At 44.6% G+C, this 22,521-nt stretch overlaps 1 protein-coding gene across 1 annotated transcript in view; it reads right to left on the minus strand.

The window, feature by feature from the left end:
* The window catches only part of LOC124555778 (dopamine beta-hydroxylase), a 149,857-nt gene extending 132,350 nt beyond the window's left edge, over positions 1–17,507 (minus strand). The window contains exons 1-2 of the mRNA XM_047129829.1: positions 17,250–17,507; positions 3,565–3,711 (exon numbers count right to left, since the gene is read on the minus strand). Coding sequence (XP_046985785.1) covers positions 3,565–3,711; positions 17,250–17,507 — 405 coding nt within the window. The remainder of the gene's footprint in view (positions 1–3,564; positions 3,712–17,249) is intronic.
* Positions 17,508–22,521: the final 5,014 nt, after the last annotated feature.

Consider the following 22,521-nt stretch of genomic DNA (forward strand, 5'->3'; position numbering starts at 1 on the left):
TAGAACCTGCTCTCTGTAGGACCTGGGCGTGCACACTGATAGAGTAAACGGGACTCGTAATGCTCTAAAGCATCAATGAAGAATCGTTGTGAAGAATGAACACGGATTAGACAACCACAAATCATTAATACCATACTTAACATACGTGCACAGGTGTTTCAATATCCCAGACAGGAGAGGGTATTTTGCCCATTCCAGTCCCGCGCCCCTCCAGAATGGCCACAGGTCCCCTCGGCCTGCTATCAAATGACTAACGGATCTTGTCCGTGGTAAAAAGTGGTCTGTCAGATGGTCTCCCAACCCCTCCCCCCCCCTCCTCGAGCAGCGGCGAACGAAAGGCTGCATTGTACCTCTACTTAGGCCAGAATCCCGTTCATGGGTTGAGCGCCACCGACTTTACCTTTTATCGTTGTCCTTTATTTCATGCTTTGTATTTAGTAACACATGTCAATCCATTCATATAATACGAGTATCTAATTACAAATGTTTAAAAGTACACTATGGGATCAAAAGTATCCGGACACCCCAAAAACATACGTTTTTCATATTAGATGCATTGTGCTGCCACCTACTGCCAGATACTCCATATCAGCGTCCTCTGTAGTCATTAGACGTCGTAAGAGAGCAGAATGGGGCGCTCCGCGGAACTCACGAACTTAGAAGGTAGTCAGGTGATTGGATGTCACTTGCGTCATACGTCTGTACGCGAGATTTCCACACTCCTAAACATCCCTAGGTCCACTGTTTCCGATGTGATAGTGAAGTGGAAACGTGAAGGGACACGTACAGCACAAAAGCGTACAGGCCGACCTCCTCTGTTGACTGACAGAGACTGCCGATAATAGAACAGGGTCGTAATGTGTAATAGGCAGACATCTATCCAGACCATCTCACAGGAATTCCAAACTACATCATGATCCACTGCAAGTACTATGACAGTTAGGCGGGAGGTGAGAAAACTTGGATTTCGTGGCCAAGCGGATGCTCATAAGCCACACATCACGCCGGTAAATGCCAAACGGCGCCTCGCTTGGTGTAAGGAGAGTAAACATTGGACGACTGAGCAGTGGAAAAATGTTATGTGGAGTGACGAATCACGGTACACAATGTGGCGATCCGATGGCAGGGTGTGGGTATGCCGAATGCCCGGTGAACCTCATCTGCCAGTATGTGTAGTGCCAACAGTAAAATTGGGAGACGGTCGTGTTATGGTGTGCTCGTGTTTTTCATGGAGGGGGCTTGCACCGCTTGTTGTTTTGCATGGCACTATCACAGCACAGGTCTACATTGATGTTTTAAGCTCCTTCTTGCTTCCCACTGTTGATGAGCAATTGGGAGTGGCGACTGCATCTTTAAACACGATCAAGCACCTGTTCATAATGCACGGCCTTTGGCGGAGTGGTTACACGACAATAGCATCCCTGTAATGGTCTGGCCTGCACAGAGTCCTAACCTGAATCCTATAGAACACCTTTGGGATGTTTTGGAACGCCGACTTCGTGCCAGGCCTCACCGACTGACATCAATACCTTGGGTACAGGTAAAATGTGAATATAGGAGTACAGCTTTATTGATTATGAGTTGGACAATACATTTAATTTCATTCTGTTCACTTCAGAATCCTACGCGTGCAATTAATCATTTTCGATTAATACACTTAAGCTAATTTTGTGTAAACTAACGAGATTAGGTCACCATTAGATTACACAGTCATTGACATTATTTAAATTTTGGTCGACCTAATGTTACAAACATTGTTCAATAGGTGAAGGTGGTCCCCTCTCCTTCCCTTTCCTGCCAAATGTAGAGGTTTATACGCTTACTGATCAAAAGTATCTGGACAGCCCTACGTCATGCTGAACTGAGCATTGTATGACAAGAGAGGCGGGCCAGCGCGTATAAAAAGTGGCGGGGAGTATTGTGTTGTCAGAGGAGCATCAGTAACAGGAGAATGGGTCGGCAGGAGGGTTCACTGATTCCGCACGTGGACTAGTCATTGAATGTAGCCAGAATAACAAATCCATCACGTACAATCCATCTAAAGCGGTCCCAAATCGACTGTTGGTGATGTGGAAATGCAAAGGAATAATCACAGCTGAACCAAGACCAGGCCGACGACCTGTACTGATAGATAGGGACCGTCGAGCGTTGCGGAGAGTGGTTTTTAAAAAAATCACAAGAAATCAACGGAATGAATGACTCGTGAGTTCCCTAGTGCTTTCAGAAGTCCGGGAAGCACAATGACTGTCAGTAGGGAGTTAAAAAGATGATCGAGCAGCTCTTCATACGCCACACATTTCTGAAGTCAACGCTAAGCTAAGCTTGTGGTGCTGTAAAGAACGACACCATTGGACAGTGGATGACAGGATACGAGTGATTTGGAGTGATCAATCACGCTATACGCTGTGGTAATCCGATGCAAGGATTTGGGTTTGGGGTATGCCTGGAGAACTTTACCTGCCGTCAGCTGTGGTGTTACGGTATGAAGGTGATTTTCGTAGTTAGGGTTTGCCCCCCTTATTGTGCTTAAGAAAACACTATCTGCGGAAGGATAAGAACGTGGTACATACTGCGTTCGCCAACTGCCTTGCCGCAGTGGTAGCACCGGTTCCCGTCAGATCACCGAAGTGAAGCGCTGTCGGGCTGTATGGGTGACCATCCGGTCTACCGAGCGCTGTTGGCAAGCGAGGTGCACTCAGTCAAAAATGGTTCAAATGGTTCTGAGCACTATGGGACTTAACATCTTAGGTCATCAGTCCCCTAGAACTTCGAACTACGTAAACCTGACTAACCTAAGGACATCACACACATCCATGCCCGAGACAGGATTCGAACCTGCGACCGTAGCGGTCGCACGGTTCCTGACTGAGCGCCTAGAACCGCGAGACCACCGCGGCCGGCTGCACTCAGTCCTTGTGAGGCAAACCAAGGAGCTACTTGATTGAGAAGTGGCGACTCCGGTCTCTGAAAGTGACATACGGCCGGGAGAGCGATGTGCTGACTACTTGCCCCTCCATATCCGCATCCAGTGACGCTTGTGGGCTGAGGATGACACGGCGGCCGGTCGGTAACGTTGGGCCTTCACGGCCTGTTCGGGAGGAGTTAAGCATTTTTGCATACTGCGTACGTTAGAGGAATAGCTTGGAGACCATGATTGTTGGTATCAGCATGATAATGGTTCATGTTGTACAGCAGCATCTGTGAAGTAATGGTTTGTGAACAGTAACAGTCCTGAAATGGACTTGCCTGTCCAGGATCCCGACCTGAACGCTATGGAACATCTTTGGGATGAGTTAGAACTTTACTGCAGCCCTAGTGTCCAACACCACTAACTTCTCCGGTTTCGGCTCCTGAGGAAGAATGGGTTCCCATTCCTTCACGAAAATTCTGACACCCCAGTGAAAGTGTCGCCAGTAGAGTTCAAGCCGTCATAAAGGGGAAGGGTTGACACGCCTCATATTAAAGTTCGCTAATAGGTGTCCGGATACTTTTGATCAGATAGTGTAGATAAACACGCATCTCACACTAAATCCTGATTGGGCACGAGCTATTGTGCTGACTCACCTCGATGACGTAGTCATGCTCGTCGCACGTGTCGAATTTTCGTGAGAAAGTGAACTTGGTGACGTCGTGAGAGCTCACATAGCGGAAGTTCTTGCAGTCCTGTTGCTCGTCCACGTGAAACGCGCCTTCCTCGTCCGTCCAGGTATCCTGTAACAGATCCAGTCTCGTGTAGTGTTGCATTGGTACATTTAAAGCAGAACAATTGTAATTAGCTAATATGGTGAATACTACCAGTATGAATTTCCTTTACTTTACATCTATGGTCACAAATTGTTTGTCATCAGACTACCGGTTTCGGTCTATAATGACCATCTTCAGATCTGTTTTATAAAAATATGTCCTAATATACTGGAGCCATAGTGACATCGTCATGTGCTAAACATATAAAATTAGCGCCAGCGTCGTCAAACGTATATAAATAATGGTATATACAAGAGTCATCTTGTCAGCAGCACTACTTCAAAAAAAAAAAAAAAAAAAAAATTGTGACCATAGACGTAAAGTAACGGAAATTTATACCATATTCGGGTCACTGTTCAGTTCGCGTCTATGTCGCAGCTTGTGAAACTACCAGTATGCTTTCCATTCATCATCCAATATCGAAAAACATTGAGAAAAATTCTGTATAAAAATAGTGACTGGTGCAAGCACAAGTTTTGTTCCTGTGGATAACAGACCTAGCCTGTTGTTAAACCTCAGGTCTCTAATAGAATACCGAGCGAGGTGGCGCAGTGGTTAGACACTGGACTCGCATTCGGAAGGACGACGGTTCAATCCCGCGTCCGACCATACTGATTTAGGTTTTCCGTGATTTCCCTAAATCACTCCAGGCAAATGCCGGGATGGTTCCTCTGAAAGGGCACGGCCGACTTCCTTCCCCATCCTTACCTATTCCGATGAGACCGATGACCACGCTGTCTGGTCTCCTTCCCCAGACCAACCAACCAATCTAATAGAATTCGTCTTGTTATTGTCTGTTAAAGCATTTGAAACATAATTCTCCTTTTCTCAGGCTACGTTCAGAGGAAAACAGTTGGAGTACACTAAAGACGGAGGATATTTTATTATTTTATTTATTATAGACAATGACGCGGTAGTACACCCAGTAAGATTTTAATGAAATTGATCGGCTAATAGATGAAACCATGTACAATAGTATATCGTTTTTGTGCCATATACGCACAAAAGTAATATGTATTTCTTGCCACATGACCTGGCGATATATTATAATGTAAAATGGAGCTGGAAGCTTAAGATACGTGCTTGAAAATGACCAAAGATTGAAATTTGTCAATCGCATAGATAATAAAGAATAATACAGTCTATCTGGACCATCTTTTAATTCTTAAAACACGTTGAGGCTGTGGACCCCCACAAAAATGAAATTTTAAAACTGATTCCCACGATCAAGCAGATGTGGTTACATCAAGTTTCTTCTTCGAGTGCCATCTACTGCTGCTTCATACGGAATTAATTTCAAGACATACACACGTAGCCTGGAATTCAACGTTTCATTGTCGTGTAAAGCAGAAACTTGTATATTACAGGTTCTAAGGAACGGAACGAATAAATAAAATATTCACTTGTTCTGTAGACATTACTTCAGCGAAAGTAAGAACGCAGGAAGGAAAATAAGAGACTAATGTCTCGTCGACGTCGAAGTTCTCACAGACGGAGCATATACTCGAATTAATCAGAGAAGCAAATAAATCGGCAGTGGCCTGTCTCAAGGGACTATTCTGTGGTTCACCTGAAGTACTTTAGGGAAATCATACGTCCCAAAGTGGAGCAGCCAGAGGGAGATTCCAACACTGGCTGCGCCCCGTCGATGTCTAGTGTCTTAACTGCTACTAAATATCATTCGATTATAGTGAATTCATTTCACACGTTAGCTGCTTGTATCTTCCAATAAATATGTCAAGTAAATATTTTTTGTTTCTATTTGACTGAAATAAGATACGCTCCTGTCGGTTTACTGAGAACTACAACTGCAGATTAAAGTGAAACGCCGCGTCTGTAGCGCGCTTGCAATTCCTCTGCTGCTCTAGCCGCTTATCTAAATGAGCGGATGTTCCTTGCGGAATATCGCTTCTAGAGAGTAGGAGAAGTTGGGACGGTGTTGGTAGTTACTTCAGATTAAACGGTAGGCCACGCTTCGCTCCCTTAGCTTATTCCCATCCAGAAGCACACATGGTACCCAGTCCTGTCTCTGAGCTCATTTATACGTTGTGATTCCCTTGATGCAGAGTCTGACAACCGACTACTTTAGTTTTTCTTAAGTTTCAGATTTTAATAAACATCTACATTTCACAAAAAATTGTATGCAAAAAACAATTATTGTAAGTGCTTTCAAAATTGCTGCTGTACCGCTGTACATTTCTGCCTTTGATTACATTGTTTCTTCGGAATTCATTAAATATTTTTCAGTTTCTGCGTCAGATGCACCAGTAAACGTATTTTATTTGTTAATTATTTATTTATTTGCTTGGAAATGAAACCATTGAAAAAACAGTCCTTAATACTACAGATTCTTGTACAACAAATACTTTATCTCCTGGAGTATGCTTCGTTCCGACAAACTAAGTTTTAACAATATAATATCACGCTAGCTACACAAAATGGTTGCCGGCGATTTGGTGACTTTATTGACTTCATTCTTATTTGGTCAGTCCTAATACCTATTCTTCTTACTGAGAATGTTCTTTGCAGAAACATACGTCAAAATATTATTCCCGACTCTCTCTTTCATCTCACTGTTCTGCCACTGAGTGATTATGCTAAACTCGCTTACATTGAGTATGCATATTACTCAACAACTCTCGAAACAGAAGACATATTTTATTTATTCTTAAACGCGTATATACTTCGACAATTCATCAGTCTGTAAGCAAGGAATTTTTAATACAATAATTTTTTTCTGCTTACTTTTTAAAGGAGAGTAATTTCATGTAGATGGTAAAGTGTTTTTTTTATATCAAGTACAAATGGTTCAAATGGCTCTGAGCACTATGAGACTTGACATCTGAGGTCACCAGTCCCCTAGAACTTAAGAACTTAGAACTACTTAAACCTAACTAACCTAAGGACATCACACACATCCATGCCCGAGGCAGGATTCGAACCTGCGACCGTAGCGGTCGCGCGGTTCCAGACTGAAGCGCCTAGAACCGCACGGCCACACTGGCCGGCTATATCATGTACACGTGATTACTATTTCATGCACGTGATTCGCCGCTGCTTCAACCTACAAACTTCCGTTCCACTTCACACTAAGGAAAACCATGTCAAAAAATCTATTGAGAAATCTTTTGGATTAGATATGGCTCAAATTGATTGTACTAGTTTTACCCGCGGCAGTGGCCGGTCTCAGTCTCAGGGATACTTGTAATAGTCCAAGATAATCACAAGAGATAATGAGCATTGTTACTGGTAAGCCGAATATATTGTGAATGATAGTGTTTCTTTCTAAACGTATACGATCATTAAAAATGCTTACCATGTATGTATTTTGCTACCGAATGCGATTTTTATTTTAGCGTGAGGTATGCAGGATGTTTCACAATGAAAGTCTGTATCCTTAATAATTTGAGGTAAATGAGTTGGGAGAAAATTTGTGACTTAGAACCGTTGAACCATGCAGATACTCCATTGCCACCTGCAAGCACAATAGGCTCAGTATCAAGTGTACTTGTCTTTTAAACAAAAGCGTAAGCCTTCACCGAAAACAGGTCGATCTTGTAAATCGGAATTGTTTGTGTCTTATTCCTGACTGTATTCGGAAGGAAAGAGTGATAGATCAGGGCTATCCACATGGTGAACAATAAAAAAACAACAGAAGAGAAACGTTCAAAACACATGAGAAGTCTTTTTTATCGAGTGACCGTCACAATTATTCAGCAATGTGGCAGTGTGGAAATAACACACTTCTTATCGTCCAAGTAGTTTGACATTTTGTAGCAGAATAGGAGAAATTTAGACCCACTATAGTAGTAATTTTCAGTACGTTTAGGTTCATAGGTCTAATAGAAAATGCAGTTCTATATCAAGCAACGATCAACGGAAATATTATGATACTTTTAAATGAACGATGTAACGGAATTATCACCTTGAAGGAAATGCGCCTTCTAAACGGCCTGCGGACGAGATGCAAAGCTGGCGGTATCGGAACCACAAGCTCACTCGACGCGCTGTTTCAAGTCCACAGGTCGTTTAAAAGTTGAGTCGTGTATTCAATACAATGGGCATTTCTTTGAACAGCATACTTAATGGAACATTCTGCCACCCGAACATCCATCTGAACTCAGTCAGTTATGTACAGTACGTTCTATTCACCCCCAAAACGTTGAATGTTTCTAGCTCATTACTAAAAAATTGATAGAAATTTAATTTAAATTGATTTTAGGCACTTTGTTTAGATACGTGAGCTACATGATGGATAAAAAGTGTTCTGTTTAAAAAATTGTAGCTCGGTCCTGTAACTCTGGGTAATCCATGCATATTATGGAGATTTGTGTACGTGCGTATGTTCAACATGTTCTCGTAAACCACTGGACCGATTTAAATCCAATTTTGGAGACAAATCACTTTTTGTCTGGAAATAATCGTTGTAGGAGCAGACATTACCTACCTGTCAAAAGGATGGTGGGGAGGGGGGGGGGGGGGGATTCAGGGTGTAAAAAGACATGTAGACCGGGATGCGCGAACGCCCAGAATTTACTCATCTAGTATTTGAGAATGAAAGCACGTCAACAAACTTTACACATAATTTCAGACCTTTAAGAAACTTTTTCTCGCTGACAAACCACACAAAATGATGCAAGGAAAAAAGATTATCGCTTACTATTTTTTCGATTTTCATGTACTAAAACTGCTGCATCAGGAACGATCTTTTAATTTATTATTTCTTTACTACAGCTGTATTAGAGACATACTTTGTAGATAGTATCACTGATTGTACCTGCAAATTATATTATTGTATGCAACATAGTTCAGGAGGTATAACGCCATAAACATTGAGCTACGTCAAAACGAAACTGCAAGGTGAAATTCATTAGAGATACAGTGAAATACATGTACAAATATATGTGAAATATACGTATGCGAGATGTGCACATGTGGGCAAAGCTCTGGATAAAAAAAAACTCCTCCTACACCTCTAAATATCAATTTAAATTAAATTTCTATCAATTTTATAGTAATGGGCTAGAAACATTCAACGTTCGGGGGATGAGTGCAGGATACTGTACATAATGGACTGTATTCAGATGGATGTTCTGGTGGTGAAATGTTCCATTAAGTAAGTTATTCAAACGAATACCCATGGTCCTGAACGCACAACTCAACGTCTAAACTACCTAAACTGAACTTGGTACACATATTACTTACTACGACGTCCTGTTGGGTTGGGGGTGATAACGTGGAGACAGAACGAGGAGAGGAACAGATTAACAGACAGAGAGGGGGAAGGAGGAGATGGTGACAGGTGTGTGGAGGAGGAGATTGACATGGGGAGGGGGGAGGGAAGAGAAGGAGATGGACAGAGAGAGGGGGGAAGAGAAGACGCACAGAGAGAGGGCGAGGAGGAAACAGAGGGGTAAGGAGGAAACAGAGGGGGTGAGGAGGAAATAAAGGGGGTGAGGAGGAGACGGACTTAGAAGGAGCACGAGCAGATGGACAGAAAGGGGGGTAGCAGAGGGACATGAAGAGGTGGGGAGTAGCAGATGGCCAGAGAGAGAGGCTGGGGGAGATGGAAGTGAATGGGAGGGTAAAGAGTTCACAACTCTATAGAAGAGCAACGTCCCTTACGCTTACCTACCTAAGATAATATTCCTTTAACTTATTATGTAAGTTACTGAGAAAAACGCAGTATCTGAAACACCACGTACATACTTCGCAAGTCACTAGTATGTGCTTGATACCAAAATTAGTGACTTTCTGTCAACTCCAGTGGTCTATAGATGGAGGGGAATATGACTGTCTACTCGTATATTCCTCAATACGAGCCGTAATTCCTTTTATCTTAGGTCTCGTGGTATCTATACGCAATAGCACTGTAGCACGATCTTCTAGAACTTAGAAAACCTAAATTTACCCAATATAGTTTCGTATGAATAACGTTGCCTGTCGTGCAAACATTCTCACTTAAGTTCCCTGAACGTTTCCGTTGCACTTTTCGTATGGACTGTACCGACAAGTTGAGATTGTAGGAGCGCGTCTGTGAATTATTTCGAATCTGCATTCATCCCTATTTGATCAGAACTCCAGCAGTACTCTGGATGTGTTCAAACTAGTGTCCTGAATGGAGTTTCCTTGTATATGCACTGCACTTTTCGTACTATCCTCCCTACAAATACAAGTCTTCCACTCGTCTTCCATACTACTGATTTGATGTGTTCATCCTATTTCATGTGGCATCGTACTATCCTCCGTAGATGTATAAACGATATGACTAAGTTCAGAAGTTTACCATCGCGCGTTACCGACGTCTCTCAAGGAGATGGATGCTCGCTAATAGGTGATTACCACTTAAGAGACTTCACAGTCTATGTACGTCGAAATTCAAGCGTCAGCATACGATTAATCAGTAGACCTAAAGAACATCACGGCGTTCTTCCTTACAAGATAGAAAGAAAGAAGATAGGACATCAGAGACGGAGCACATACTCGGATTGTACTATAATTGCGTATGAATTGGCCGCGGCCGCTTTGAATGAACCATAGTGGTATCTGCTTGAAATACTCTAGAGAAACCTCGAAATATCTACGCTTGTTGTATGTATGAAATCTTCTGTAAAACAGGTTAGTGACGCTGGCAAATTCCTGCAGTAGATGAAGTAGATCACTGACTACTCCTGCTACCATTTCTGACAATCTGTGATGATCCGAGAGGACTAAGTTCTTTATATCCTCTCGGTGCAGTAGTTTCCATGCTAGAAATTAACATTTGCCTAAATGAAGTATCTGCAACTAATACATCACATGCATATCACACACGTACAACATTGGCATTTCTGGAGGAATCACAGGCAGATGTGACGCACATCGTATTAGGAAAATTGTCCTGTAGAGATCTGTAGATGTTCTTTACTGCGTCTAAATGACGGTAAAACTGAACTGGGGGTGTTGGCGTGAGCACCATCACTTTATCATGCTACCGATCAGCAAACTCACAGTGGAGTGGTGAGAGGCAGTAATGAGATGAGACAGATCTAGTAGCTAGAGACGCTCAGCACCAACATTCAAACCCACTTGACATTTCCTGCTTGGCGATCGTAAGACAGTCTTTCCTAAGCCCTCGTCCCACGCATCGGCTACGCAACTATCTATCCTGTGAGCTATAATCAGACGCCCTTCGTCAGAGTCCCTGTTGGTCTGCTATGAAGCCCTCCTACTGCATTAGCCTCTAAGGAATACACCAAGTGTTGGTTATTTTAGGATGTTAGATTTTTACAGCAGTACCAACTGAAATTGTATGCAGTTAACATTGCCAGAGAAAATAAGAGTAAGAGAACAAGCGATGTATCATGCAAGTTCTTATACAAACTGTTGTGGGTTGGCAGGAGAGCCAACACCGTGTTATTAGAGGAAGCCGAAAGGCACGCGTTTCAGCTCACGCAGGCTGTCGTGAGGTCTGGAACAGGACGAGGAAACTAGAATTTAGAAAAACGGACGTAGCTGGTGGAATACTTAACTTTAATCCATTAATGATGAGCGTCGCTCTTGACTGTACATTATTCACAATATCAATAGTAACTGAACATGGCGCCTTGCTAGGTCGTAGCAAATGACGTAGCTGAAGGCTATGCTAACTATCGTCTCGGCAAATGAGAGCGTATTTTGTCAGTGAACCATCGCTAGCAAAGTCGGTTGTTCAACTGGGCGAGTGCTTGGAAGTCTCTCTGGACCTGCCGTGTGGCGGCGCTCGGTCTGCAATCACTGATAGTGGCGACACGCGGGTCCGACGTATACTAACGGACCGCGGCCGATTTAATGGCTACCACCTAGCAAGTGTGATGTCTGGCGGTGACACTACACAAACAATGACGTTAGTGACTGTGGTGCAGACGTAAACATCAAATTATTGTTTATACATATACATAAAGGCTGTAACTGGATAGCTATAGGGAATCAGCGGTTTCCTGTTCCAACTATTCGATTATACTTGTCTCATTGGCTACTTTCCAAATTACATTAAAAAGGGGGAGAAAAATTGAGGTTTAGCATCTTGTCGATGTAGGTTATTTGAAACGGAGCATCATATTAGAAGGATTAGGGACAGAGCAGGAAACTGCGGTAGCCTTGACTCGCCTTAAGTAATTCAGGGATACCGAGAAATAACTAAATATGGATGACCATATGCAGATTTATATGAAGCTGGTATCTGTACAGATATCATTGGTGATCTTGCAGCTCTCGAAGAATGAAGTTATAATGAAATCTAGACCTTTCGCTACTTAAAAATATATCAACGCGGACAGCTGAAAAAAGTGTGCCCCGACCGGGACCTCCTGCTAACATGGCAGACGCTCTATCCCAATGAGCCAACGAGGACACAAAGGATAGCGCGATTGTAGGGACATTATCAACGCCTGTAAGCAGCGAAAGGTCTAGATTTCATTATAACTTCATATGCAGGCTTGATCTCCGTTCCTTCCGAATAGAAATCCGGTAAGTAAACTACTGCATAATCTATGTTAGTGAGATCGAAATTAGCCAAATCTTAGCTTGCAATATATCGAGAACATAAATTTCTGCTATACTGCGGCTGCAGTCTTACTCATGACATTAAAAAGATCCCTCACTTATTTTTCCAAAAATTTTCACTGAGGTATTAATAAAAGCCTGGCGGCCATGGTGCTCTAGCGGGTAGAGGACCAGACGACAGCCCCGGAAGTCCTGGATTCAATTCCACGTAGGGACGGGAATTTTTCATCATTCCAGACCCTCTAGGTAGACCCCATGTCCACTCAGCCTGCTATCAAATGAGTACTGGGGGTCTCTCTCGGGGCAATCAGACCGTCACCTACCCCTTTCTATTGCCGTGGCGAAGAAAGGGTGCACCTTACGTGTAGTCAGGTAAGCAGCCCGGTCAAGGGCTTGGGCCACATACATTACGTTTTCTATTAATAAACCAGCTGTTAGCCAAGGGCTGTGCTTGAATATTAGTAGTTTTGTTATGATGAGTCATGCTGAGTAAGTAAGCTGTTGTATGTGCCATAATTTCAGCTGCCCCCACACGTCTACGCCCCTCTGCTTCCCCCCCCCCCCCTCCCACTACTCCACCGCCTGAAAGATCGAAGTGAGATGTGGCGACGTGCGCAGCATCGCTGCCAAGTGATGCGTGCATCTATGCGTTGTGTTACTGAAGTAGCTATACTTCATGCAAAGTGGACATTATGAAACAAATTTAATATTTTTTAACGTAGTTTATGTTCACTGATGTAAGAAAAGGTGGTCCGCTTCAGACTCTTAGGGGGCGACATTTTTACATTCTAAAGTAGCCTACGTTCTTCCACAGGGTTCTAGCTATCTCTGTACCAAATTTCATCGAAACTGGTTCAGCATTTTAGTCGTGAAAATGTAACAGACACAGTTACCTTCGCATTTCATAATATTAGTATGGAAGTATGGATTGAACAGGTTGAGCATTGTATTCACTACACTGAAACGTATTACGCAGAACTTATCAAGTAATAAAAGCATTTTCACAAATATGATACAGTTGAAATGCCAAAGAACAAACCGTTTTCCCAAGAGTAAATATGTTTCCCTAAGTCGCGTTATATTACAATAGCTTTCTTTTTTGTGATCTAATTTTGATGAAATAAAGCTTATATATTGCCCCATGCTAAGCTCAAGTAACCTGTGAAACCGCCACGAAACACCTAGTAGTTTGGGAGATTAGCCTGTTCAAACAGATATGGCACAACAGTTTTACAGTTTTATTAACAGAACAGATAGAATAAATATAGATGGCATACCACTTTATTTCTCGTTTCTGGGTCTTTCAAGCCAGTTAACACAAATACGTAGTTCTGTTTAAACAAATACAATTGCTTTTGTTGTCACCAAGTAAAAATTTAACAAGCATTAACCTTTCAGCAAAACCCCTTCCCCTACCTTCAGTTGCTGAAAGCCTTATTCTGACTCCTAAAACCTTTATCAAGTACTGAAATATTTAGCGTTACACAGAGCATCATGTATATATGGCATCAGCGTCTCGGATAGTCTACTGTTGTCAGACAGTTCAGAAACGCTGTAGGATTGCTAATGATCCCAAATCGTATAAACAAAATATATAAACCAAATAAAGTTAGCCACTTGATATACTGATTGTCAGCTGTCTTTAAATGTTAATAAATCAAAAATACTGTCGATAAATAAGGAAAAGATGCCGACAGTATCCGATTAAAAAATTAATGATAAGTTTTGGAGCCTAGGTGGCGACCTGGAATGGAATGAACACGTGAAATCAATAGCAAGCAAGGCGAATTGAAGATTTTTGTTCGTTAAAGAGATTTCGTAAAATTACAGGTACCTATTATGAAAACTGCTTAAAATGGGCTATTCCTTCTTACTATAGAGTGTCAAGGCGATTGTGGTTCTGCCAAGTAGATCTGACACTGCACACCGAACGAATTTAGTGATGGCCTGTTAGGATCGTGACCTGTCTCTGTAACTCAGACGAAAAAGTAAAGGAGTCCGCCAAGAAACTTAAACTCAAATCGATACGATATTTCAGTGCCTGTGCTGTTCAGAAGTACGATGCAAAGTTCCCTCGGACATGCAATATCATATTTATCTGCAGACATCGGGAGCGCGACAGTCAATTAAAATGTCTTTCCCGTACGGGAATATAGGCCTAAATAATGACTGTACGAATGCAGGTTGTAGATACATGCTTGACGACATATGGGTGTAGCCGTGAGTTCTGAGCGGCTTGCCTGATCGTACGGTGACCGCTCGCGAGAAGTGGGAAATCCGGGTTCGAGTCCCGGTCAGGAACAAATTTTTGCTATCGTCATTCCATTATACAGCTGATCGTTGTCCATATTGGCAACTGTGAATACATTCCCTATTAATGAGAATAGGTGGAAGAAAGGCGAAATTTTTAGTCTTTTCACCATTTTTGAAGATAGCATCTTGGAGTCACGCAGCCAGTGTATTTTATTATATGAATAATTTCTGACCTCTTTAGGTAGCAGCTTATTAATGTTGATCATGCATGCAACATACATAACCGATATTGGAATATACAGCCCAACATGACACCTGCCTGGGAAACGAATGGCATCACTATCGATTCAATGAAATACGTCCTTGCATGGATAATCGATAACCACCGATATCTTGTCGTACCGCTTTAAAATACAGGTAAAATTACGAAAAAGTTATTCGTTTTGTTATTTTTTATTGAACATCACGTAAAACTCCCGAGCGTTGGTTGATACTCTCCACGATTAGTATCAGTTTTCGTATGTGTTGAAAAACAAAACAAAAATTTCGTATAAGTCTGCATAATTTTTACCCGCTTGGTAAAGTGATGTGGAAGGATAATTGTGGTTATCAACTATTCGTGCACAGACGTTTTTCACTAAATCGATATAGATGTTTTCCCAGATATATCTGATGACGGAATGTGTATTCTGCAATCGACTGTGTATGTGTGTATGTACTCGTACCACTGATAAAGTGCAGCTTGAGGAAGTCTGTAATCTTTCACATAGTAAAAGGCGAAATTGTCCTGATCAACTACTATAGAGTTAATTTAGAGAACACATATGAGTCATATTGTCCAACAGTTCTGTTACTTACATCACAGGACCATGGTAATAAGGCAACAGAAATTACGCGCGCATGGAGTCATACAGACACTAAATACCGAGTGACGTGGCGCAGTGGTTAGCACACTGGACTCGCATTCGGGAGGACGACGGTTCAGATGCGTGTCCGGCCATCCACATTTAGGTTTTCCATGATTTCCCTAAATCGTTCCAGGCAAATGGCGGGATGGCTCCTTTGAAAGGGCACTGCCGATTTCCTTCCCCATTCACGACAGAGTCGGAGCTTGCGCTCTAATAACTTCGGTGTCGACGGGACGTTAAACCCTAAACTTCTGTTCTTCTTTTTATAGACAGTAAATTTTCCATCGCTAGGTACATGCTAAGTATTTTCCGCTGTGCAGTGGCTAGCGAAGAACATTCGTAGCTTTTTTATTTTTAAAGTCACGTCAGGCAGTAAGTGCTTAACCATTGGTAATGCGCGTTATGGAAAATGCATTAGTATTTAATGCATTTTCCATAACGCACATTACCAATGAACGGAGGCTTCTTTACGTATGCAACACAAAAACTGAAAAAGAACAGAAATCGTTAATTGTTGGTTCAAATGGCTCTGAGCACTATGGGACTTAACTTCTGAGGTCATCAGTTCCCTAGAACTTAGAACTACTTAAACCGAAGGACATCACACCCAGCCAAGCCCGAGGCAGGATTCGAACCTGCGACCGTAGCGGCCGCGCGGTTCCAGACTGTAGCGCCTAGAACCGCTCGGCCACTCCGGCCGGCCGTTAATTGTTGTTGACTTATATTAAAACATACTTTTTAAAGAGATACTAATGTGTAAATAGGATTCACATCTGAAAATGTCCTTTAGCACACTCTTAGCGATATCAACATAATTTCAATAACGTGTACCACCGATGGGAGGAGGCGGTGCTTTATGTCCACGGTAAAAAATTTCCTTAATTGTTGTTGTCTTTTACTCATAGCGTACAGTTTAAAGAGATACTGATGTATAAGTAAGATCCTGAACCTGAAAAGTTTGAATGCGATGTTCACTGTGGAAAGTGACATTTACTACTAAGGCTCAAATTTTTTATTTACGTTTTACTGAAAAATTTTAAAAAATGGCTCTGAGCACTATGGGACTTTACTTCGGAGGTCATCAGTCTCCTAGAACTTAGAACTACTTAAACCTAACTAACCTAAGGACATCACACACATCCAAGCCCGAGGCAGGATTCGAACCTGCGACCGTTGCGGTCGCGCGGTTCCAGACTGTAGCGTCTAGAACCGCTCGGCCACTCCGGCCGGCGGAAAAAAAATTTAAACATCTAAGGAATGTGGTAGATGAATTCATTAAAAACAATAAATATTTTTTTTCAAACTTTTAAAATCTAATTTAACTGACTAGATTAGAGTAATTGCAAAGGGTGGGCACAAACCCCCCTCCCCCCTCACCCTGCCCTTGGTCTTGTGAGGGTTGATGTGTAAATAACTAGAGAACGAAAAGCATTCATCCCGGTAACAAAAATAACCATTATTTCACTGTGGGGTGCGTAATAAGCGTAGAAAAGAGATAATAAGCAGTACGAAATGACGTCCGACTCAGTGATGGTTCAAATGGCTCTGAGCACTATGGGACTTTACTTCGGAAGTCATCAGTCACCTAGAACTTAGAACTACTTAAACCTAACTAACCTAAGGACATCACACACACCTATGCTCGAGGCAGGATTCGAAACTGCGACCGTGGCGGTCGCGCGGTTCCAGACTGCAGCGCCTAGAACCGCTCGGCCACACCAGCCGGCTCGACTCAGTGACCGTTGGTTTGTGAATAAAGACTGAGTTAACAGTACGAAGTGCATAATTGGGAACGATGGTGCAAGTAGGGGAGAGGTTCACCTGCATGTGGACGCGGCCTCGCCAGTCGCGCCACATCACACAGTAGTCGGCCGGCGCGAAGTCGCCGCGGTCCGAGAAGCCGACGGCCATCCAGTCGGCGGGCTCGCTGCAGTGGACCTCGGCGCGCAGCTGCCGGCCGCCGTAGTCGAGCGCCCAGGCCAGAGAGGCGCTGCCCGAGCCGGTCAGCGGCAGCCGGTAGACGGGCGCCGCCGTCGCCGACGCCGCAGTCGCCACCAGTACCAGCAACAGCGCCCACATGCTTCTGCTGATCGCCGCGCTGCGCCCGCCACCCCATAAATACCCTCGCACGACACGAGCGCGCATGCGTGGGGCGCACCGCGCAGCTCCGCCGGAGGGGTGTACCACCCTCTGCCAAAGAGAACGTTTCTCCTCCTCGCAGCGAAACACCGAAGTTTTAAGGTCAAAGATGCAATTATTTTTCAAGTTGTCCGCGTTTAGATCAAAACTCTTTGCCCAGAAAACACTGACCTATATTCTTTATTATTTCACCTGCACATCGAGCAAACAGTTACCGAAACCAAAGAAAACTCAGAAAGGGTATTAAAGTTCAGGGAGAACAAATAAAAACCTTTACGTTCGCCGGAGACGTCGTAATTCTGCCAGAGACGGCAAAGGACTCGGAAGATCAATTGAAAAGGAATGGATAGTGTCTCGAAAAGAGGTTGTAATGTATCAACAAGAAGGTTAATGGAACTTAGTCGAATTGAATAAGGTCATGCCGAAGGAATATTACGCTGAGGTGACAAAAGTCAGCCGGCCGGTGTGGCCGAGCGGTTCTAGGTGCTTCAGTCTGGAACCGCACGACCGCTACGGTCGCAGGTTGTCCGCGTTTAGATCAAAACTCTTTGCCCAGAAAACACTGACCTATATTCCATATTATTTAATCTGCACATCGAGCAAACAGTTACCTAAACCGAAGAAAACTCAGAAAGGGTATTAAAGTTCAGGGAGAACAAATAAAACCCTTTACGTTCGCCGAAGACGTCGTAATTCTGCCAGAGACGGCAAAGAACTCGGAAGATCAGTTGAAAAGGAATGGATAGTGTCTCGGAAACAGGTTATAATGTATCGACAAGAAAGTTAGTGGAACGTAGTCGAATTGAATAAGGTCATGCCGTTCACTAGAAGACCGAAGCAACTGCGCAAACACCGATACTGCAGACCAATAACTCTACATGCACGCCCAATACGTTTCCGTGAGAAAGTCAAATACCTCGGTGTCTGGCTGGACCGAAATTACTCTGGGGGGACCACATACAACACATGAGCAACAGAGCAGGAGCGAGGCTGAACCAGCTCTACCCTATGCTCTACAGGCGTAGCACACTGAACAGAAGGGTGTCGAGGTCCATGTACATGACACTTATTCGACCCATGATGACGTACGCAGCTCCTGTCTGGGGATACGCTGCGCCTACACGCCTGTCCCGTCTGCAGCTGATACAAAACAAAGTACTCAAAATCATAAGCAATGCTCCACGATACACACGCATCGGGGACCTTCACCGGGAATGCCGACTTCAGACTCTCACGGAGGTAATCCACAAACTCACCACAAGACTATACAGAAACTCCAGACATTCGCAGAACCCGTTTATTCTGAATCTGGGGAACTACGACCACAACCACAGATGGAAACATAAAAGACCAAAAGACATACTTGTAAGGACCTAACATCTACGGCCAAGCACACGCAAACACAACGGTACAGGTGAGCCCCTGTTAATCAGATGCCATTACTGGATATCCAGCTGGAACACACTGCCGAATAACTGGCACCACGCAGGGAAGCCGTACCGTACACTGCATGCAGACAAGCTCCACACACCCCCCACACAGTGAGATGATCTATGGCCGATCTCCCACTACTACACTCCTGGAAATGGAAAAAAGAACACATTGACACCGGTGTGTCAGACCCACCATACTTGCTCCGGACACTGCGAGAGGGCTGTACAAGCAATGATCACACGCACGGCACAGCGGACACACCAGGAACCACGGTGTTGGCCGTCGAATGGCGCTAGCTGCGCAGCATTTGTGCACCGCCGCCGTCAGTGTTAGCCAGTTTGCCGTGGCATACGGAGCTCCATCGCAGTCTTTAACACTGGTAGCATGCCGCGACAGCGTGGACGTGAACCGTATGTGCAGTTGACGGACTTTGAGCCAGGGCGTATAGTGGGCATGCGGGAGGCCGGGTGGACGTACCGCCGAATTGCTCAACACGTGGGGCGTGAGGTCTCCACAGTACATCGATGTTGTCGCCAGTGGTCGGCGGAAGGTGCACGTGCCCGTCGACCTGGGACCGGACCGCAGCGACGTACGGATGCACGCCAAGACCGTAAGATCCTACGCAGTGCCGTAGGGGACCGCACCGCCACTTCCCAGCAAATTAGGGACACTGTTGCTCCTGGGGTATCGGCGAGGACCATTCGCAACCGTCTCCATGAAGCTGGGCTACGGTCCCGCACACCGTTAGGCCGTCTTCCGCTCACGCCCCAACATCGTGCAGCCCGCCTCCAGTGGTGTCGCGACAGGCGTGAATGGAGGGACGAATGGAGACGTGTCGTCTTCAGCGATGAGAGTCGCTTCTGCCTTGGTGCCAATGATGGTCGTATGCGTGTTTGGCGCCGTGCAGGTGAGCGCCACAATCAGGACTGCATACGACCGAGGCACACAGGGCCAACACCCGGCATCATGGTGTGGGGAGCGATCTCCTACACTGGCCGTACACCACTGGTGATCGTCGAGAGGACACTGAATAGTGCACGGTACATCCAAACCGTCATCGAACCCATCGTTCTACCATTCCTAGACCGGCAAGGGAACTTGCTGTTCCAACAGGACAATGCACGTCCGCATGTATCCCGTGCCACCCAACGTGCTCTAGAAGGTGTAAGTCAACTACCCTGGCCAGCAAGATCTCCGGATCTGTCCCCCATTGAGCATGTTTGGGACTGGATGAAGCGTCGTCTCACGCGGTCTGCACGTCCAGCACGAACGCTGGTCCAACTGAGGCGCCAGGTGGAAATGGCATGGCAAGCCGTTCCACAGGACTACATCCAGCATCTCTACGATCGTCTCCATGGGAGAATAGCAGCCTGCATTGCTGCGAAAGGTGAATATACACTGTACTAGTGCCGACATTGTGCATGCTCTGTTGCCTGTGTCTATGTGCCTGTGGTTCTGTCAGTGTGATCATGTGATGTATCTGACCCCAGGAATGTGTCAATAAAGTTTCCCCTTCCTGGGACAATGAATTCACGGTGTTCTTATTTCAATTTCCAGGAGTGTATATAACGACCTTGATTGTTCCAGGAATGCAGCGGCTACAGCAAATGGGATACATCGCAATCGTTTGCCACGGTAATGATGCATGATACCCATACTAACAAATCCAACCCTGCATGAACTATCGCAGCTAGTAAGCCACTACTGCTCTTACTACCCATCCCCTGTCGCTGAGGTTTTTTTTCCCACGGCACGAACATTGGCATTTTTTTCCCTCTGCTCTTCAAATTGCTACCCTCATTCGCGTTTCATCCACTATCTATCACCTGATGGACCGTGTTATTGCGTAGTCTTACCCAGACGCACGGATAACATCACAGCCCAGCATCCTGTGATCCACTTACTAGATAACTAACATGTTGACAGAGGTGACAGTAGAACTTTTGGTCTGGTCACCACATTGGTGCGGGCGTGGAGGGGCCCCATCTCTCCACCGCTACGGTCGCAGGTTCCAATCCTGCCTCGGACATGGATGTGTGTGGTGTCCTTAGGTTAGTTAGGTTTAAGTAGTTCTAAGTTCTAGGGGACTGATGGCCTCAAATGTTAAGTCCCGTAGTGCTCAGAACCATTTGACAAAAGTCAGGGGATACCTCCTAATATCGTGTCGGACCACCTTTTGTCCGAAATAGTGCAGCAACTCGACGTGGCATGGACTCAACAAGTTGTTGGAAGTCCCCTGCAGAAATATTGAGTCATGTTGCCTCTATCGCCATCCATATTTGTGAAAGTATTGCCGGTGCAGGATTTTGTGCACGAACTGGCCTCTCGAGTTGTTGGAAGTCCCCTGCAGAAATATTGAGCCATGTTGCCTCTATTGCCATCCATATTTGTGAAAGTATTGCCGGTGCAGGATTTTGTGCACGAACTGGCCTCTCGAGTTGTTGGAAGTCCCCTGCAGAAATATTGAGCCATGTTGCCTCTATTGCCATCCATATTTGTGAAAGTATTGCCGGTGCAGGATTTTGTGCACGAACTGGCCTCTCGAGATGTTGGAAGTCCCCTGCAGAAATATTGAGCCATGTTGCCTCTATTGCCATCCATATTTGTGAAAGTATTGCCGGTGCAGGATTTTGTGCACGAACTGGCCTCTCGAGTATGTCCCATAAATGTTCAATGGGATTCATTTCGGGTGATGTTGGTGGCCAAATCATTAGCTCGAACTGTCCAGAATGTTCTTCAAACCAATGCCGAACAGTTATGGCCCCGTGACATGGCGCATTGTCATCCATAGAAATTCCTTCGTTGTTTGGGAACATGAAGTTCATGAACGGCTGCAAATAGTCTACAAGTAGCCGAACATAACCATTTTCAATCAGGACCCTGTCTATTTCATGTAAACACAGCCCACGCCGTTACGGAATCACAATCAGCTTGCACAGCGCGTTGTTGGCAACTTAGGTCCATAGCTTCGTGCGGTCTGTGCCACACTATAATCCTACCATCCGATCTTATAAAGTGAAATCGGGACCCATCTCACCAGGGCACCGTTTTCCAGTCGTCTACGGTTCAACCGATACGGTCACGAGCCCAGGAGAGGCGCAGCATAGGTTTCCTACTGCCCATTATTTTTTCGCCACATTGTCCTAACGTTTACGTTTATCGTACGTCCCACATTGATTTCTGTGGTTATTTCACGCAGAGTTACTTGTCTGTTAGCACTGACAACTCAGCGCAAACGCCGCTGCTCTCGGTCGTTAAGTGAAGGCCGTCGGCCACAGCGTCGAAGGTGGTGAGAACTAATACCTGAAATTTGGTGTTCTTGGCATACTGGATTTCGGAATATAGCATTACCTAACGAATTCCGGAATGGAACGTCCCACGTGTCTAGCTTCAACTACCATCCGCGTTCAAAGTCTGTTAATTCCCGTCAACGGCCATAATCACGTTGTACACCTTTCTATATGTGTCACCTGAGTAGAAATGACAGCTCCGCCAATGCACTGCCCTTTTACACCTTACG

The sequence above is a fragment of the Schistocerca americana genome, chromosome X (genome assembly GCF_021461395.2).
Source record: "Schistocerca americana isolate TAMUIC-IGC-003095 chromosome X, iqSchAmer2.1, whole genome shotgun sequence".
Taxonomy (NCBI): domain Eukaryota; kingdom Metazoa; phylum Arthropoda; class Insecta; order Orthoptera; family Acrididae; genus Schistocerca; species Schistocerca americana.